Here is a 21,259-nt window from a genome sequence, read left to right as displayed (position 1 = left end):
CTGTTTGTTAGAGCAAATACATCTGCAAAGGCGCAGCCAATCTTAAAATCCATAATTCCTTTGCAGTGCTTACTATTATCAAGTATTTGGAGCTGCGTATCCATGTCAGTACATCTTGCAAACCAGGATGTCAATACATCACTGCGTGAAAAGTACTCTATTGCAGGCGCAACAATGCTTTTATTGAATAGGTCACAGTGACTTCCAACATTTCTTGTTTTTACCTGTGGCCTGCCCAAGATCAGGAAGCAGGCACACCGAACGGGCACCACCTTCACCACTTCTTGTGAACCAATAGCATGCACAGAGAACTTCACTGCTATGACACAGCACTACCAACTGCCTGCCTTCCTGCCCTTACACTGTGACCCCGCGGTGCAGCCACAAGACAGTGGCTACATTGCCCGTGTCTGCCCCGCAACACGTTCCTGCCATGGAGGTTTCCCACAGCCGGGTGCAGTTAATAAGTACAGGGGCCCAAAGATATGTGGCATCGCAGAATAAGAACGGACGTGGTACAGGTAGGCTTTTTTTATTTATTTATTAGTTTTCACTTTTATATAGCGCAAACTTTACCCGCAGATATCAGTGCGCTTTAAATCAGCATGCTTATAACAAGCAAGACTAGCACTCTATATTACTGGCAACTTTCCTTTGCATAAGCAACAGCTAACCATTCACAAGCAATGTTTATATACCAATTGCAAATTAAAAAAATAATTAATCCAAAGCATTGTCATTTACAATGCCAGTAACTCAAACTTAAATGCTGTGAGACCTATTGCATTGTAATTGCTTGTTTCCCTTTGGCGAGGCCCTTTTGAGTAGCTACTCTCTCTCCTGGGGCCTTCCTCACCCTGCCTGATTGCATGCTGTGTGTCTCCTAGGCCCCTTCACTCAAACCACTTCTACCACCTACTGCTTCCACGCCTGCCTGTGCCCCATGTGCTCTCCTGGTTGTCTATGGTACACAAGGGGTAAAGGCGGGATGTGGTAAGTTGTGTGAGCTCAGGCCCAGATCAGATGGAAATGGCACTTGCACTTGCTTTATCCTAGTTCTCACCACGCAACTACAGCTCCGGCTGCAGCTGCAACATAATGTCGGATAATCGTAGCCGCAGTTACGTGGTGTAGCTTTTAATCGTGGCCTCAGTGAAACTGCTGTTATTTTGGCGGTCTGGTATTTCAGTAGGTGGTAGCTCCCCACACCTCTGCGTGGAAGCTTACAGCGACACCAGCTCAGCAGCAGTAGCTTTTTACGTGATGATATTGGTCATGACACTTCCTGGTGAGCGATTCCTGATGCGCTGCTCACCTGGCAGCGCCCTTCTCCGCCTACTCCTTTGGTGGAGTGAGCAGGGCAGCGGAGCAAAGCGGGGTAGGGTAGGGCAGGGCTGGGCTGGGCAGGACTGGGCATGATGGACAGGCGCGACGGCAGGCACAATCAGGTACTCCGTACCACTGAAGGTGAGCAGTAGTGAGGAACAGGATGATACGGGGCTACAGGTAGGCAGGCAAGCCGTAGGGGGAGCCACAGGCAAACCACAGACCACCGGCCGCACCGTGCTGCTAGAGGCGTCAGTAGGCAGGCAGTAAGCGGTTGCAATGCGGTACAGTTCCCATAAGCGCACCCAGCAGCTCACCTCACTGTCGATGTATCGCTGTAGTAGCCCACGTCGTCCGACCTCCCTCCTTTTTCACTGTTTGCCTGCCTGGCTTACCGCTGCCAGGGGAGCAGGCACGGATCGGTAGGGCTGTACCACACACCGCGGTATCACGGCAGAATCACAAGCTGTAGCCCGAATGTTGGGGGGGGGGGGGGACAGACCAGTCCACGTTGCCTCCAGCCTTTCTACGGCGCTCGATGCTCAAATGCAGGCGGCAGCCTCTCGCAGCTCACTCTCGCTCTCCCCACTCTGTGCTCCTCACAAAACGTGGCAATGAAGTTTGGCCACAGCTGCTCGCTGGCTGCTACAAGCACAAGCATGGAGAGTGCAGACGAGGTTAAAGAGTAACTCTGCAGGAGAGCTCATCCCCACTGTTAATACCGGTTCAAAGACTGTGGCAAGTTACTGGTGGCGCCTGTTTGCACAGGGTCGTCACTCCTTGACCACAAGGTAGATGTCGTCAGTCTTCTAGTCTGTATAGAACGTCGAAGGTCCAAGAGTTATGTTTCAAAGTTTCAGTCCAGGATAATCTAATGTCTGTAGACACAGCTCCTATCTTTATACTGATTTTAGGGGCTGAATTATCTGCTAGGTCCCTCCTATGGGTGGACCTGGGAAGGGTGTGGTTAACCCCTTTCCCTTTGTCCAGTTTTACGCCAGAGTGGGGCTGGAGTGCCCCAGCAACTGGTTTGAACCAGGCTATGCATGGAGCGCCTTGTGTGCCCCAGGCAGTGTCTGGAATAGCATCTTTCCATTCAACCCACCCTGCCCCAATACACCACAGGCTGTCTGGGGACAGGAAACCTCCGTGGTCAGTGTCTTGCATGGCTCTGCGCTTCTGGCTTGGAATGTTGTGTAAAGAACTATCGTCCGCGTGCACAGGCTGTTTCTAAGTAGATACTGCGACGTCAATCCGGCGACCACAACGCCAAACAAGGAGTCGACCGACGCCACCAACCAATGTGCAGGGGTACTGCTGAAGAAAAAATTGTACGGAACCAGTCTGACGCTTAGGTGTAATTCTAAGGTGAGGAATCCATAACTAATATGTCTTTTACAGATATATCGTTACTGAAGGTAAGTAACTTGTTCTTCAAGAGTTAGCCATAGAGTGTAATGCATTTGTCTTTAGGGTTGAACTTCTGTGAAATGCGGTCTTGTTCTTTTTGCTAAGAAATCAGCCTTCCTATTCTGTGCCCCGAGAATTGAACAATGCCACCAGATCTGAAACATTTGTAAAAGGCATGTGTATTAAGTTGGAATGTGTACTGAAGTTGGCAACATTTGATGCAGAATTAATTTCACCGTAATGTAAAGGATGATCTGAAAGAAACACATAGTGCTAGATTCCTTACCTTAGAATTACCCCCAGGCGTCCGACTGGATCTGTAAAGTTTTTCGTCAGCAGAACCCCCCCCCCCCCCCCCCACCCCTGCGCTTCGGTAGGAGTCATCGTGCGGCTCAGTGAGTCGTTAACGCCTGGATGACGTCGCCGGAAGTACGTAGACGCGTCCACGTGCGCAGACGTCCGTTCTTGCTTTTTCCGCACCAGCAAGCGCAGATCCGGGAAGAGCAAGTACCCCCAGTCACTTTTTGACTGTGTTTTTTGAGGCCTTTTACCTCATCTTTTCGAGTCCATCGACTCCTGGTGTTGTAGAGATGCCCGGGTAAAGGAACTGTGGGGACTGTCACCGCATGATGCAGTGTGGATCCGTCACCGACGTGTGTCTCTACTGCCTGGGGTGCGACCACGACCCCAAGTTATGCCCCGACTGCTGGGCCATGGCGCTGAAGACTTTGCGGGAGCGGTCCCGAAAGTTACTTGAAGTACAGCAGTCAGCTCCGCACTGCTCGAGGCTCCGGTCCCGCGGGTTAGGTGTTTAAGTCTTCCCCTACCTCGACGACTGGTTGTTGAAGGCGGGCACACCCCAGACAATCGTCAGCACCTCCACCTCCAGACTGCGGCCGAAATCCTGCACCTGCTGGGGTTCTCCATCAATGTGCCAAAGTCACACCTGTGTCCCTCTCAGAAGCTCCTCTTCATCGAAGCGGTTCTAGACTCGGCGCAGTTTCGGGTTTATCCTCCCGAACAGCGGGTTCAGGATATTCAGGCTCTGATTCCGATCTTTCAGCCGTTATCCCGGATCTCCGTCAGGTTGACCCTGCGGCTTCTGGGGCTGATGGCCTCCTGCATCCTTCTGGTGCATCACGCCAGGTGGCGGATGCGGGCTCTGCAGTGGGACCTGAAGTTTCAGTGGGCCCAGCATCAGTTCAACTTGTTCGACCATGTCTTGATCTCGGAGAGCACTGCAAGACAGTTGCAGTGGTGGCTCATGGACCGCGAGTGGGTCAGCGGCAGATCCCTCTCCCTACCCCAACCAGAGCACGTAGTTGTGACGGACGCGTCCCTCCAGGGCTAGGGGGGGCCACATGGGAGAGGCAAAGATCAGAGGCCTCTGGTCTCCGGCGGAGTCCTGGCTCCACATCAACCTTCTGGAGCTGCGGGCGAACCGGCTTGCACTGAAGGCATTCCTCCCCTCTGTCCGGGGGAGTGTAATGCAGGTGTTCACGGACAACACTACCGCTATGTGGTACTGCAACAAACAGGGCTGGGTGGGGTCATGGTCCCTATGCCAGGAGGCTCTGCGCCTCTGGCAGTGGCTGGAACATCAGGCGTGACCCTGGTGGTTCCACACCTGGCAGGTTCCCTGAATGCCAGGGCGGACAAACTCAGCTGTCTGTGCATGATGGATCACGAATGGCTTCTGAACTGGGACGTGGCGCAAGGCTTCTTTCAGCAGTGGAGAGAGCCTTGGTTAGAAATATTCGGCACAGAAGAGAACGCGCAATGTCATCATTTCTACGCGTTGGAGTTTCCAAGGCCGCGCTCGCTCGGAGATGCTTTTCGCCCCGAGTGGAGCTGCGGTCTGTTGGTACGCCTTTCGACCTATATCACTACTGCCCAGAGTGCTGAAGATCAGAGGCGACCGGGCCCAAGTCATCCTTGTGACTCCGGACTGGGCACGAAGATCCTGGTATCCCGAGCTACTCAGCATGTCTGTTGATCCCCCGATTGGTCTGCCTTTTCAAGAGGACCTTCTTTCGCAGCAGCAGGGGACGGTCCTCCACCCGAACCTGTCCATTCTCCACTTACATGTGTGGAGATTGAGCGGCGGGAGTTGAGGCCATTTGACTTGCCTCCTGAAGTCTGTAATGTGATTCTGGCCACCAGGCGTCCCTCCACAAAATCAGTATACGCCTGCCGGTGAAACAAATTTGTGGCCTGCTGCACAGCAAAGGCTGTGGATCCCCTTTCTGCCCCTCTTTCAGAGGTTCTCCTCTATCTTCTTTCACCTGCCCTACAGGGCTCTGCTCTGGGCACTCTGAAGGGCTACCTCTCTGCCATTTCCACCTTCTTAAGGCTTCCTGATCAGCCCTCTTTGTTCAAGTCCCCCAGTTGTAAATAGGTTTTTGAAGGGCATCCCTCATATGTTCCCTCATGTTCCTTTCGTGATGCCTCAGTAGGACTTGAACCTTGTTCTGACTTATCTGATGTGCGCTCCCTTCGAGCCACTTCATAACTGTCCTCTTTGTCTCCTTACTCTTAAGACTGCATTCCTGGTTGCCATCACCTCTGCCAGTAGAGTGAGTGAGCTCCAGGCTCTTACTTCTTAACCTCCTTTCCTTTCTGACCATCCAGACAAAGTTGTGTTGTGAACGCGACCCTCTTTCCTGCCCAAGGTATTCACGGCCTTCCACATCGGGCAGTCCATCACATTGCCCACCTTCTTCCTGCCTCCGCATCCCTTGGAGGAAGAGAGGCTCCACCGTCTGAACCCAAAACGTGAGCTCTCATTCTATCTGGATCGCACACGCCAGTTCCGGTGGATGACCAACTCTTAATTGGTTACGTGGGCGCTAAGAAGGGTCGGGCGGTGCACAAGCGAACCATTTCTAGATGGGTCGTCTTGTGCATCAAGGCTTGTTACTCTCTGGCTAGAAAGGAGCCTCCTGTGGGGTTTCGTGCCCATTACACTCGGGCCACGGCGGTTACTACTGCCCTGGGTCGGAGAGTCCCCTTGCAGGACATCTGTCAGGCAGCTACGTGGGCCTCGCTGCACACGTTCGCAAGACACTACTGCCTGGACAGCCAAGTCAGAGATGGCTTTTTCTGCCGTTACGTTCTCCAGGACTTTCTGGTGTGATCATTGGTTCGCAGACCCACCACCAGGGTTGGTATTCCTGGGGTATCTATTCTAATGTAAGGAATCTAATACTAACCGGTTTCTTTCTGATGAACAAGTTACTTACCTTCGGTAACGATATATCTGTAAGAAACAGTTGTTAGTATTAGATTCCTTACCGCCCCACACATCCTCCCCGTTCTGCGAACTGATATCTAGGGTTAAGGTTCACCTGTTTCACGGCCCTAGTTTCTTTGCACCAGTATTGGTTTTTATCATGGCTCTGCGTTTCTGGCGTGGAAAAGCTGTGTATAAGAACTGACGTCAGCGAGCTAGGGCTGCGTCTAAGTACTCCTGCGACGTCATCCCGATGGCGACGACTGATTCGGAGCCGCAGACAACACCTACCGACGCACAAGGGTACTGCTACGCAAAAGTTTCCGGATCCATTCTGACGCCTGGGTATATTCTAAGGTAAGGAATCTAATACTAACTACCGTTTCTTACAGATATATTGTTCCCGAAGTTAAGTAACTTGTGCACTTCTCTAAGAGATGGAAAAAGAAAGCACATATGTACTTAGTAGTGGTAATAAGGAATGATGGTGGCGCGTGGAGTTGCCTTTTACAAAACGCTAATGCACCAAACACAAGGAAGCAGACCGTGCATTAAATAATCCTGAACTCTTATGTTTTGATTATTCACCTATCTGATTTTTTTTCATTATTATAGGAAGTTAAACCGAATTTAACAGAACGAATTCAAGACTACGATGTCTCTCTTGATAAAGCGCTTGATGAACTCATGGATGGGGACATTATAGTGTTTCAGAAGTATGTACACTTGAATTGTTGCCTCAAAAAATATGAATCCTCAGCATGTTATGTTGGAAAAGTAACAATCCACACTTTACGTTTCAGACATTGCTATTATTGTTAATAAGTTTGGTTGAATGTTGAAGTCACATAAACAAATGTATATTCATTTTTCTTAATAATGGTTACCACCTCCAGATTTGATTAAAATGGCAGCACTGACTTAACAAATTATGTTTCTCTAGCATTGCTTCTAGTGAAGATTCGTCTGTTAATGTTCTCTGTTGTCTTGCACAGTTTGAGAGGGATGGCTCAGCGGAACAGGCCGTCATTTCTCAAAGTGTGCTGCTTTTTGTAAAAGCCTGACCTATATTAAGGACAGGTACACACTAGCTATAGCTTGCCTTCATCCTGATTATGACCAAAAGAAATGTCTCATTTCCCCAAAAGTCAGTGAAAGATTGCGACTGAAGCTTCATTGTTTCCCTGTTTGAAGAAGACCTCTGCTATTTTAAGGAGAGGAACCGTTACGAAGAAATTGTATTTGGAACTAGCCAGGAATCCTATTGGAAGAGTTTGAACATCCTTGATGAAGTTACTCTGTGCATGCTATCCAGGTTTGATCGGTCAGTCTTTCACTTCTAGTCCAGAATTTAAAAATGGAGTCTGAGCATCCAGGTGACCTCAGGGCTAAAAAAAAAATTTTTTCTTACAAAAGAGCTGTTTTTATATTTATTGCCTGAGGCATTGATCCTTGTCTCCATAACCTGACTGCACCGAGCACACTAGATCAATCAACAACACAGTTCTCCCTGATGATTAAAGGTTAGCCAAGATCATAGAATGTACTGAAAGATATTTTATCACTGATCTAATGATTGAACTCAAGGTCCGCGCAGATGGAGACAAGTGCTTATGGTCAGCACCTTCAGGTTATCTCCTCAGTGGTCACTTTTCCAGTACTGAAAACCAACCCCATGTCCCCTTTAACTTCTTTATTGATCAGTATCGCATTGCCAGTTACTTCCTGATATACTGCTGCAGGATACACTAATATAGTTGAGGAAAACGTGATTAACGGGAACACATGGAAGCCTTTTGCAGCTCAGTTGTTGAGGAGGAGGTCAAAACAACCGGAAAGAAACGTTACATTCAATCAATGGTTATCCTTGAAACCATTCCAAAGATTCTATTCTTTTCAAACAATTTATCCAATAATCATGATCCATTTCAAAGTAGATGTTCAGGACTCTTGTGTATATCTTTTAATCCAATTTTACTCAAACAATGCAATTTGGCACAAACCGTCCATACCGGCTGGCCTGTATGGACTGCGTCTGTCTAATTTCCTTTTGTTTGAGTTTGTGGTAAAGAAATGCCACTCATAGATATTTAAACAAATATGTAAGTAGCATGTTTGGTCAGTCAAATTGAACAAATTCTCTTATAGCCACTGTGGCACAGAGACTTCAGAGAAATTCTACAGTTCCTTCCACACCACCTCCATAGATTACAACTTGTGGCATAGTGGGGACGACGATCTGAAAGAAATACGTAGTGATAGATACCTTACCTTAGAATTACCCCCAGGCTTCAGACTGCATCCAGAAAGTTTTCGTCAGCAGTACCCCTGCACGTCGGTAGGCGTCGTTGTGCGGCTCCACGTTCGTTGGCACTGGGATGACGTCGCTGGAGCTATTTAGACGCAATAAATAAACAGAGAGGAGTGCCACCATAGAGAATCAAGAAAAATTCCTAATGGGGTGTGTCAATGACAAAAGGAAAATGTATCCTTTTGTTAAAAACCCCTCACTCACCACCCCAGTGGTGACCTGCTTCATCATCGGGGTCCACCCTAGTGGCCTAGCGTCACCAGGGTGTGCTACAACACCTGAATTACAGTGGAGCTGGTTGTGGGTGTAAGTGCAAAAAATGGTATGTTAAAAATTGTCCTGGTTTAACTTAGTGGGAAGATACATTTTATTTACAAGCAACTGGACAATGTTAAAGTGTGGTGAGATACTATAAGGGTAGTTACGGCCAACAGTATCTCTGTATCTGATCTGGTCTACATGTTTCAACCTTAGATGGGATATACCAGGTTTTCGTCAGGACCAAAAAACAAGGAAGTGGACGGTATGTGCCCCCTACAAGGCTCACTCAATCCTAAATCCTCGTTACCAAGTTAGCAAAAATCGCTACTGTTGAAGGCTCTAACCTCAGTGGGCGAGCATGTGAAGTAAAAATCAAAAGACTCCTATTCTAGTATCCGTTGCATCGGAGGGCAGGGGGTGGTATCACCTTGTGTACAACGTATTCGTTTTGTCGTGGTGGAAGTGGCCAGTTACCTACATCTCTCCTCCGCTGCCCCGCTATTTAGACGCACCCATGCGCGCTATCATCAGTCTTTTCTTTTTCCGCGCCAGCAAGTGCTGATCCAGGAAGAGCAAGTACCCCCAGTCACTTTGACTGCGTTTTTTCGAGGTCTTTTGTCTCATTTTATCTGATAGAGACTACTAGCCGCAGATCCCTAAACGTAGAATTATCTCCAAGCGTGAGACTGGACCCAGAAACTTTTTTGCCACAGCATCCCTGCGAGCCGAGGGGACGGCACCTTGTGACTACGCCCCAACGTCCTCCATGTCCGTGACGTCAGCGAGGACACAAGTCCCACCCCGGCGTGCCTACGTCAGTTTTTTCTCTTTTCACTTGCAATGCGGATCCCTTTTTTCACGATTGGAACAGTTTTCGAATGCCTTCGGCCTTCAGGACGTGTCCCTCTTGTGCGCGTCCCATGTGGGCGACGGACCCTCACCCAGTTTGCGTCTGGTGCCTGGGTGGGCACCGGGACTCGGAGAGCTGCGACGCATGCCAGCACCTCAAGCCCAAGTCGTCGCGGGAGCGCCGGATCATGTGGCTTTTGACGCGCTTCTCCAGGTCGGTGACCTCTCTGCGTCCGTCCCCTGCCTCAGAAGCAAGGAACCGCCGGTTTCGTCTGCCACATAGTTTTTCGCCCCGGCCCCAAAAGCGTGGCTCACCGGCTAGTAGGTCCTTCAGTTTATCTCCGAGGCCTTGTCCTCCTTTCGCGGTGGGCGCCTGCTCCCTCTGGGACATGTGCCCCACCTGTCACCTCCATATCTGCCGTTTCCCAGCCCGGAGGAGACTAGGGCCCAAATGACAGCCTACGCTGTGGCTCTGCAGGCTTCTATGGCCCTTTCTCCATCTACTAAGACGTCCATGGATCCCATGCCTCGTACAGGGATTTCCGCTGAGTCGCCGGCAGTTCCGGCCCTGGCGCCGAAGATCTCGACTCCAGGTTGTAGGAGAGTGGCGCCGTCGGGGTGTGGTCCTTTGGGGCTCCCCTCTTCAGTGCCTAGCATCCCTGTCTCGTGGCAAATCACTACGGGGCTCCCTGCGGTGCCGCAGGTGTTTGCCGGGACCCCGGGCTTGCCCCCTGGGTCCCCCTCCGCCCTCTGAGCAGGCAACTGCCTCACCGGAGGTTAAGCTGGCGTTGGTTCGGCGCCAGGAGCCTCCCTCCCAGGCTCTTGTGGAGGCACAGGTATAGGCGGGGTCTTGGGGTGCTTTCCCGAGTCCCTCTCGATCCTCGGCGCGGACGGCTGCTCTGTCTAAGGCCGAGCTGACACCGCAGGTGGCCCCTCTGGTGCGAGAAAAAATAGGAGAGAAGACCCCTCTTGTTCCAGGGAACAGGGTACTATCTGACCATGTAAGTCTAGAGAAAATCCCTGGAATAGTCTTAGAGATTACAGCAAGTAAGGGACAAATGTACTTTCTACATTCACACAGCCCTTAGGTCTAATATAAAGGGACACACCAATTATCAAAGTATAGCGTTTACAATATTTTATTTAAAAAAAAAAAAAAAATTTGACTGTCTAATGTTAAAATTTCAGAGGAAAATCAGGGAGTTCTTCTGAAAGCATACAATCCGTTTAAAAAGAATTATACAGTGTCAACAAAGTAAATTACATTTCATACTAAAACCGTTTTTGTTAAAAAACACATATATAACATATTCAAAATTTAAAAAGAAAAACATATAGAAATCTAGACATGAATCATATGTATTACAGTACAGAAATGGCACTGACACAGAATAAACAAGACAAAAGAACAACAACCCCACTAGTAACACTAGTATGAATCTTGTGTCTAGTGATCTAAGGGATCCAATAGCCTTATTAATTTGCAAAGTTATACCACAGTTATTAAATTTTGTATACGACTGGTATCTTCTAGGCTTTCTTGGATTCTCAGTGTTTTCCGGGCGTCAACGCGTTTCGGTGTTAGTACCCCTGATACGGTTACACCTTCCTCAGGACAATTATTATTGGGGTCCAGGGTTTCATAAGGTAAAAGTGGATTTCCCTGTATTAAAGAGATATCTATCATTATTGTTCACCTAGAGAGATTACATATTCTATAAAAAAATACCAATTGCCTCTGCATTTTCGTACTAACATGCATTTACTCTTTCAATGTTACAAGAGAACTGTTATCTGTATGCGATTTCAAATCTCTATAGGCATCACATGTGTCCATTTCACATTTTGTACGGGTTCTTTAACTCTCCACATTGTACTTATCTACATCACACCATTGGAAGAGAAGGGCAGTTCAAAAATACCATTCGCTTGTATACTTTCCCACTCTGCAGAATGTTTATAAGTGCATGCAATCTTACAGAAGACCATCCCTTTGTGGGTATCCGCACTGTACGCAATACTTTGATCAATGGTATCGGTGGGTGGAATTTGTAGGGGAAGCCTTAGACCCAGACTTAATAATGGTCCAAGTATCTCCATAGTTCATTGGTGCTAAGTATTGACAGCAGCGCACTATTGGCTATCTGATTTCTGATATCTTGGTATAGTGCATATAACATACTGACCTATCGGGATCTTGGCCGAAAGGCCCGCTGATGTCTTGACGTTTTCCCTCAAAGGCAAGATTCTCTGGGTTACTCTGATCTGGAATCGCTTTGGGAGGTATTGATCATTACTGTCTGTCAAGTACAATAATTACGCCAGTTAAGTGTACGTTTTCTTTGACCTATTGTTCTACTTGTTGGTGTATCCTTATACCTAGCGTACCTTCTGTAGGAGAATTTAGTAGGCTAAATTTGGTTCAGATGGTGGTAGATTAAATGGTGATTCATCCTTTTCTTCGGGATCCACGCCTGGCTACTTCGTGGGCATCTGTTGTTTAAAATTCAATATAAATCTGACTTATTTCCTATTTCTATATACGATCCGTATACAGCCCCATTCCCCTTAATTAATACCATTTTGCTCAGTGGCTTACCTGTTTTTAAATTTTGATACGTTAGCCCACAGAAAAAGCCTTGATTACAGGGGGTGGCTGGTATTAGCGGTTGTCTGCGGATTCAGTACCTGATGTGGTCTAAAGGGGGAGAGGAAGAGGGATAGTAGTATCTCAATTCATTATGACGGTGCACATATTGTGTCTCATATTCCTAAACTGCTACGTGAAATGACCTCTCTCATGTTCACCTATTACATAGTGACATGTTTATTGCTTCCTGATACTGGATTAGAAAGTTCTGTCATTAGGGATTAAGTAATCGTAACCCCTCCTACTGCAACCTCGTTCCACACGCTTGAGTTTAAACTTGCACCGAAGCCTCCAAGTTAAAGAGGGGGCATTTCCTTTCTTATATCAGTATGCTCCCTTCGCGCTGCCGTATATTACACCTAACCTGAGGGCGCCGGTAGAGTGTTAGTTGTCACTGATCAATATTACCCACTTAAATAAAGCCCATAGCTCCTAGTACAAGGGTCTCGCTCTGACTTTAGATCCACCCACGGCCTTGTTTTTCCCGTTCATAAACTCACCTGCCGTCTTTGGTTGTGTGCTTCCCCTCCTGTATGCCGGTGTTTGAGAAATGACCCGACTCGTTGATTTACCTCTATTTAAACCGCAAAGCGTAACGCGGTTCAGCTGGGCTATGCTCGGGAACTCTTTACTACATTACCGCGCATGCGCGAGGGTTGTGCACTGCTTTACCGCGCATGTGTGGTGCTTCTACACTACACTTTTGCGCATGCGTATTTTCCGTCCTGGGGCGCATTTTTATATTGCGACCGTCTTGTAAAGGCGTTAGATTGTGATGTTATCACGTGATTGTTTCTATTACAAGGCGATGTTTATGTTCCTGATACTTAATTATATTAACTCTCTTTTACAGACACGGACTCGCAATTTGTAGAGAGAAGCCATGAATTCCCTCGCCCAGGACCCTCAGATAACTATAAAACCCGCAGATAAGGGTGGAGGGGTGGTTGTTTTAGATACGGTTGATTACGAGCAAAGAGTTATGTCCCTTCTCTCTAACCCAGAACACTGCACAAGAATATCACAAGTAAGTCTAGATATTTTAAAAAAAGATGTGGAAACTATGCTAAAAACAGCAGTCGACAATGGAGAAATAACAGAAGACGAGTATAAGTTCCTACACAATGATAGCCCAAAAACACCAGCCTTCTATGGGCTGCCGAAAGTCCATAAGAGTCTGGATAACCCCCCTTTAAGACCCATAGTGGCCTCTGTTGATTCCTTTAGAGCCACTCAGCAAGTATGCTGATAGATTTTAAAAACCATTAGTCGAACAACAGAAATCTTACATTAAAGATACATCTGACATGATCAGAAAGGTAGAAGGGTTACCATTTGAAGGGGGGTGTGAGTATATGGTGACTCTAGATGTAGAGTCATTATATACAAACATTCCCCAGCATGATACAATAGAGGTCATCAAAAAACTCTTAGAAGAAAATGGCATCATAGGAGGAAATAAGGAATTTATAGTGAAATGTGTGTCTATAGTGCTCCTTAATAACATCTTCCTTTTTTAAAAAAGATATTTATAGACAGCGCAAAGGGACCAGTATGGGCGCAACTTGCGCCCCAAGTCTGGCCTGTATTTATGTTAGCGTCTTTGAGGAAATGCACGTCTATAATGAAATAAGTCCCTTTTATGAAAACATCCGTAATTGGGTGAGGTTTATAGACGACATTTTATTCATTTGGTCAGGGACAGAAGAAAACCTCAATGAGTTTCTTGCATGGATCAATGTAGGAGACAGCAATTTAAAATTTACAGCCTCCTACAGTAACTTAAAAGTAAATTTCCTAGACATTACCATAAAAGACGAAAACAAAAAATTGACAGTGGAACTATTTAAAAAGGAGACTGATCGAAATACAATTCTCCATTATAAAAGTTATCATCCGAAAAGCCAACGTGATAACATCCCTTTTGGAGAATTTCTCTGCTTGAGAAGAAACTGTACATCCATAGAGGATTTCTATAAACATGCGGAACAAACGAAGTTAAAATTCAAAGAAAGGGGGTATCCGAACAAACTGATTATTCACTCCCTGAAACGAGCACGTTTCTACAATAGGGATAGTCTCCTAGAAAACAAAGATAAAAAGTCCACTACTGATCAGATTGTAATGGTAAGCCAATTTTCGGGCATTGCCAACCAAATCAAAAACGTGATCAGCCATAATTGGAAGATCCTTAATGATGGAGCAGACAATATACTTCCCAGACCCCTATATGCCTATAGGAAAAATAAAAATCTCCGCTCGACCCTGGTCCACACCTACAGGGAAGACATTATGGAAAATCAGAGAACAATCACAGGAGCAAAGGCAGTTGGAAACCACAAATGTGGATCCTCCAGTGTATGCGACCAATGCCTTATAACAAAAGAAATATGCTAGAATTCAGTATGTCACAAGATACGTACTCTAAACAACTGCAGAAGCAAAAATCTGATCTACTGTGCAACTTAAACTCCACCATTTATTAGCAGTAATGCTTTAAACTCTGGAGGGGTTTATACCTACAGTTGAGATTATCTAATCTATATGATAGCTAAAATTTATACCCATGATTATATGATATTCGCTTATAGAAAGCCCGAATTCTGCAATTATGTTGGGAACTTCGGACTTTCGTAAATTTCTATTCCGAGGCAGCCTATCCTAGTCTTTCAACCGGTTATGAATTGGAAGGTCTGGAGGGATCATTAACATTCCAATCAGCTAATTCATTTACACTGTCCTATACTCTATCAACCCTTTTTATTTACAGATGGTTAATATTTATATATGTACTTTGTATCCATCTATGTGCAAGGGTGCGGAGGGTTAAATTATATACACCTGATATTCTAGTCTTGTCTAGGTTTGGTTATTTCTTTCTTATGTCTATTAAATTAAATTAAAGACTCCCAGTCCTCCCTAGTGTTCAATCCATTCTTAATGGTGTTGAACTTGACCATATACCATTGCTCCTGTTTCCTCCTTCTTTTTGCTGTCTCCCATCCTTGTCTGTTCTTTTATTTTCTCCACTATGATCCATCTAATGTCCTTATCGGTGTGATTTTTTTCTTTCCAATGATTCACTAGCGGGGCATTTTCCTTTTTTAGTCTAATTGCTGACTTGTGTTCCCCTATTCTAACTCTAAGTTCTCTTCATGTTTCTCCTATATAACCTAGGCCACAGGGGCATAGAATCAGAAGCACAAAATCAAGTCTGTTAATATGATCCGATCATGTATAAATAGGATGTAAGCCATAACACTGCTGTATTGCAAGGTAAGAGAAAGCAGGAGATAAAATAAACTAATGTAGTTAAAATCACCCCAAACCATACTAAAAAAACCCTTTTTAAGAGTACCCTAGTTTGGGAATGTCCTCAAAAAAAGATCTACTGTTTCAAGCTACACTGGCAATCAATGAAATTAGCCCGTAAACAAAATTTACAAATTGCGAGCCCGTGTCTGTAAAAGAGAGTTAATATAATTATCAGGAACATAAACATCACCTTGTAATAGAAACGATCACGTGATAACATCACAATCTAACGCCTTTACAAGACGGTCGCAATATAAAAATGCGCCCCAGGACGGAAAATACGCATGCGCAAAAGTGTAGTGTAGAAGCACCACACATGCGCGGTAAAGCAGTGCACAACCCTCGCGCATGCGCGGTAATGTAGTAAAGAGTTCCCGAGCATAGCCCAGCTGAACCGCGTTACGCTTTGCGGTTTAAATAGAGGTAAATCAACGAGTCGGGTCATTTCTCAAACACCGGCATACAGGAGGGGAAGCACACAACCGAAGACGGCAGGTGAGTTTATGAACGGGAAAAACAAGGCCGTGGGTGGATCTAAAGTCAGAGCGAGACCCTTGTACTAGGAGCTATGGGCTTTATAGGTGTAATATACGGCAGCGCGAAGGGAGCATACTGATATAAGAAAGGAAATGCCCCCTCTTTAACTTGGAGGCTTCGGTGCAAGTTTAAACTCAAGCGTGTGGAACGAGGTTGCAGTAGGAGGGGTTACGATTACTTAATCCCTAATGACAGAACTTTCTAATCCAGTATCAGGAAGCAATAAACATGTCACTATGTAATAGGTGAACATGAGAGAGGTCATTTCACGTAGCAGTTGAGGAATATGAGACACAATATGTGCACCGTCATAATGAATTGAGATACTACTATCCCTCTTCCTCTCCCCCTTTAGACCACATCAGGTACTGAATCCGCAGACAAACGCTAACACCAGCCACCCCCTGTAATCAAGGCTTTTTCTGTGGGCTAACGTATCAAAATTTAAAAACAGGTAAGCCACTGAGCAAAATGGTATTAATTAAGGGGAATGGGGCTGTATACGGATCGTATATAGAAATAGGAAATAAGTCAGATTTATATTGAATTTTAAACAACAGATGCCCACGAAGTAGCCAGGCGTGGATCCCGAAGAAAAGGATGAATCACCATTTAATCTACCACCATCTGAACCAAATTTAGCCTACTAAATTCTCCTACAGAAGGTAAGCTAGGTATAAGGATACACTAACAAGTAGAACAATAGGTCAAAGAAAACGTAAACTTAACTGGCGTAATTATTGTACTTGACAGACAGTAATGATCAATACCTCCTAAAGCGATTCCAGATCAGAGTAACCCAGAGAATCTTGCCTTTGAGAGAAAACGTCAAGACATCAGCGGGCCTTTCGGCCAAGATCCCGATAGGTCAGTATGTTATATGCACTACATCAAGATATCAGAAATCAGATAGCCAATAGTGCGCTGCTGTCAATACTTAGCACCAATGAACTAAGGAGATACTTGGACCATTATTAAGTCTGGGTCTAAGGCTTCCCCTACAAATTCCACCCACCGATACCATTGATCAAAGTATTGCGTACAGTGCGGATACCCACAAAGGGATGGTCTTCTGTAAGATTGCATGCATTTATAAACATTCTGCAGAGTGGGAAAGTATACAAGCGAATGGTATTTTTGAACTGCCCTTCTCTTCCAATGGTGTGATGTAGATAAGTACAATGTGGAGAGTTAAAGAACCCGTACAAAATGTGAAATGGACACATGTGATGCCTATAGAGATTTGAAATCGCATACAGATAACAGTTCTCTTGTAACATGGAAAGAGTAAATGCATGTTAGTACGAAAATGCAGAGGCAATTGGTATTTGTGTATAGAATATGTAATCTCTCTAGGTGAACAATAATGATAGATATCTCTTTAATACAGGGAAATCCACTTTTACCTTATGAAACCCTGGACCCCAATAATAATTGTCCTGAGGAAGGTGTAACCGTATCAGAGGTACTAACACCGAAACGCGTCGACGCCCGGAAAACACTGAGAATCCAAGAAAGCCTAGAAGATACCAGTCTTATACAAAATTTAATAACTGTGGTATAACTTTGCAAATTAATAAGGCTATAGGATCCCTTAGATCAGTTGACACAAGATTCGTACTAGTGTTACTAGTGGGGTTGTTGTTCTTTTGTCTTGTTTATTCTGTGTCAGTGCCATTTCTGTACTGTAATACATATGATTCATGTCTAGATTTCTATATCTTTTTCTTTTTAAATTTTGAATGTTATATATGTGTTTTTTAACAAAAACGGTTTTAGTATGAAATGTAATTTACTTTGTTGACACTGTATAATTCTTTTTAAACGGATTGTATGCTTTCAGAAGAACTGCCTGATTTTCCTCTGAAATTTTAACATATGACAGTCAAATTTTTTTTTTTTTTTTTTTAATAAAATATTGTAAACGCTATACTTTGATAATTGGTGTGTCCCTTTATATTAGACCTAAGGGCTGTGTGAATGTAGAAAGTACATTTGTCCCTTACTTGCTGTAATCTCTAAGACTATACCAGGGATTTTCTCTAGACTTACATGGCCCCTCTGGTGCCACATGATGCCGCTCAGGCGCCGCTGACTACCTCCACGGAGTCGCGCCGGGTTCTGGATTAGTCTCTTGCAGTCTCTTTGTTTCCGGATTTCTGTCATCTATCGATGTGCTCTGCCCCAGAGGAAGGGTGCCATGTAGTTGCCTTTTCGCCGACGTCTTCTGGAGGAGGCTCTTCGCTGTCCTCGAACCATTCTTCCCTGGGCTCGTGGCTGGCTTTTCCACTGGTATTTTCGCCTTCTGAGGCCCTTCGGGTCCCTCGTTCCTCGATGGATTCCCCACAAGGTCGGGGCTGGCTGCTCCTCCCTGGCATCGGGTTAGGGCGGCTAAGTCTGCAATAGTCTCACACAGAGGACTTGCTTTCCCCTCAGTGGCACCTTTCTGAGGCCAGTATGACCTTTGCTCTGGCTATTTCCACAGCTGGTGGTATTCTGAGGATGGGTGATCCTGTCACTCCATTTTCTACAGACCATCTCTTGGGGGTTCTCCACCAGGGCTCTGGTGGCCGGGAGTGGTTCCTTCCTTTTGAGGCGTCATTGCATGATTCCCTTATGGGGCCCTGGAGGTGGCCTGTCATGGGCGATCCAGTGCCTCAGGCGCTTCTGCACCACCATCGGCTTGCTCCGCATGACCTGTTCTGTCTTTCTTTCCACCCTTCTACTCCAGGAGCTCTATCGTGTTTGCTTGTAGTGTTGTTCCCTCCGTCTCCGGAGTCCTGGTTGTTAGATTCATGCTGGCGTAATGTCTTCCCTTCTACCAGTTCTACCTTGAGAGCACTTAACACTTTGTGTATGTTAACCAGGGCTAGTTTCTAGTCTGTGGAGTCCCTTCTTTCTTGTGTATCTCATGAGGGTGCCTGTGCTGATCTGTGGGCCCTTGTGTTGACTGGTAAAGATTTGACCGCATTTATTCTTCGTGCGGCTTTGGACGTCACCAATGCTACTGGCCATGCTATGGCTACTTCCGTTGCTCTCTGTGGCGATGCTTGGCTATGTGAAGCTGTTTTTCCTGAAACTCTTGGGAGCGTCTAGTCAACCTCCTCTTTGACAGGCCCTGCTGTTTTAATACTCTGGCAGACTCAGCCATCCAGCGTCTTCTGGTGGGGCTTTGTCCTCCTAAGTGGGTGATTTGTTGGTCCTCCGGGGTTTTAGCGGGAGGGGTTATCCCACTGCTCCTGGAATCTGGTGTGAGGTGAACGTTACACTTTGTGAGGGATACAGTGCGCTCCAGGCCCTGAGTTGGCCTACCTCTTTAGTTGGAGTTTAGCCCCCATTGGCAAGAGTGTTCTTTTTAGCTGTTTACTAAGCCTTCTGTGGTTTTTGCCGCAGGGTTTCTAATTCGGTCTCTGACGTGGAATTTCTTCCCTCAGAGTGGTTTCAATACTTCTTGGGCCCTGTCCTACCCTATGTGGGATATTTGTAGCTATTGGATAGCTGGTCTCATGCTGGGAAGGGTGGTCTTCCCCTTGTGGGTTCCTTTCCCTTCTTGGTGTTGCTGTATGCCGCTGGTGCGTTTCTCAGACGGCTACGGCGGTGGAGCGGTGTTCTGCCGCTGGTTTGCTGTTGGCCTGGTCCCCTGTCTCGTGTCCAGAAGGGTTATTTCCTGTGTTGGCGACTTAATTCGTCCTCCTTGTTTTCTTCTTGTTTCCTTAGCGGTAACTGGGTAAGCACCCAGCAGCGTCCGCCGGTTCTTCTGGTCTGGCCAAGGACCTTGGAGTGAGGCATGGTCCCCCTGCTTCTGGCTTTCGGGAGCTTATGGGACTGTTTACTCTTTTCACCCGCCTTATTACTGAGGCGCTGTTCTGCGTGGCCGTTGACATCCAGTTGGATGGGTCCGGCTGCCCTCTGTACCGGATGTGTTCCCAGTGGAGGGCTCTTGCCTTCGTTTTGGCTCTTGTCTTGGAGTCTCTGCGTTGCTCTTCTCTTTTGGCCTCCTTTTTGCGTTATCTGTACCTGGGGCTTCTGGGTGGGGTTCCTCGTACATTGACTGCTGTTCTCTTTTCCTGTTGCCTGTCCCTGAGACTTCTTTTGGAGGTCCCTGGTACATTGGCTAATGGTCTCCTTTCGCGATGCTGGAACCTGTGGTTTCCGGTGGAGGTCCCTGGTGCATGGGCTGCTGACCTCCTCTCCCTTTGCTTTGCCTGTACCGGGGGCATCCACTGGAGGTCCATGGTACGTCGGCTATTGGTCTCTTTTTGTATTGCTTATACCTGGGGCTTCCAATGGAGGTCCCTGGTACAATGGCTACTGGTCTCCTCTTGTCATGCTTGTACCTGGGGCTTCCGGAGGAGGTCATTGGTATATTGGCTGATGGTCTTTTTGTTCCTTCTCCTGCTTGGTGACGGCGGGGCAGCCGCTTGTGGTGGGACAACACTCCCTGTGGAGCTGTGGCTGTGTTCTGTGCAGTGCTGCGGTTCTAGTCTGCTTGAGAGGGGGGGGGGGATCTTTTCCCCTGTCCCTGTGGCTCATCCCCTGTTGAGGAGGACTGGATTATTTTCCTGTCCTGGCGATTTTTTTTCTTCCCCCTGTCGGGGTCTGGATTCGTCTGAACTGGGAAGGTCCTCTCGCAGACCCTCCTTTCCCCTGGGTATGGCTAGGGTATCTATTCTACGTGAAGGAATCTGCGACTAGTAGTCTCTATCAGATGTACAAGTTACTTACCTTCGGTAACTATGTATCTGGTAGAGACGATTCTGGCCACAGATTCCTTCACGGCCCACACTTACTCCCCGTTCTGCGAGGGCCCTCTGGGTCTTCTACACTAGCCTGCCTCCGGGTGGTTGGCTTTTGCTGCTTTCTCCCTTCCCCCTCCTTTTGGGGGAAGCTCGCCTTGTTGTACCATTTTGGGCTTTGTAGACACTTCTGCGCCCCTGCACTCTGGTCTCCAGTGTGGGGTTTGCTCATGCTTCTCCTTCCTCTTCTTTTGTTGATGGCAATTCTTTCTTTGGCAGTCTTTAGGGTCCAGGTGCCTTGGTCGGTCTCGAATTAGGTGTTCGGGGGGCCTTGCTCCCTATTGGTGTTGTCTGAGGTTGCCTGGTCATTGCTCTGTTATGACCTCGGTGTCTCTTTATGTTCTGGGCAGGGGCTGCAGCCTTCTTGGTCTGCTCTGTATTTTCATATGCTTCTGCCTCTGGGAGGCTGTTGTATTAGTTTGCAGAATTGTTTTCCAGTAGGGGTTCCTTATTCTTTCATTCCAGATCCTGGTGCCTCAGTGCCTGGCGCTATTCTGGATGGTGCTGTTCCTCACCACTGTTTCTTTCCCTTCTGTTTAGTGGGGCTTTTTCTCACACTGTTCCAGTATTCT

At 46.7% G+C, this 21,259-nt stretch overlaps 1 protein-coding gene across 2 annotated transcripts in view; it reads left to right on the top strand.

The window, feature by feature from the left end:
- Nucleotides 1-21,259, top strand: part of USP7 (ubiquitin specific peptidase 7) — a 1,528,604-nt gene that overhangs the window by 1,237,005 nt on the left and 270,340 nt on the right. For both annotated transcript variants that reach the window (XM_086941365.1, XM_086941366.1), the window contains exon 21: nucleotides 6,584-6,684. In XM_086941365.1, the coding sequence (XP_086797491.1) occupies nucleotides 6,584-6,684 (101 nt within the window). The remainder of the gene's footprint in view (nucleotides 1-6,583; nucleotides 6,685-21,259) is intronic.

Source organism: Lissotriton vulgaris, chromosome 10, assembly GCF_964263255.1.
Source record: "Lissotriton vulgaris chromosome 10, aLisVul1.2, whole genome shotgun sequence".
Lineage (NCBI taxonomy): Eukaryota > Metazoa > Chordata > Amphibia > Caudata > Salamandridae > Lissotriton > Lissotriton vulgaris.
The sequence above is the reverse complement of the archived record's forward strand: the minus strand, read 5'-3'. Positions and strand labels throughout refer to the sequence as shown.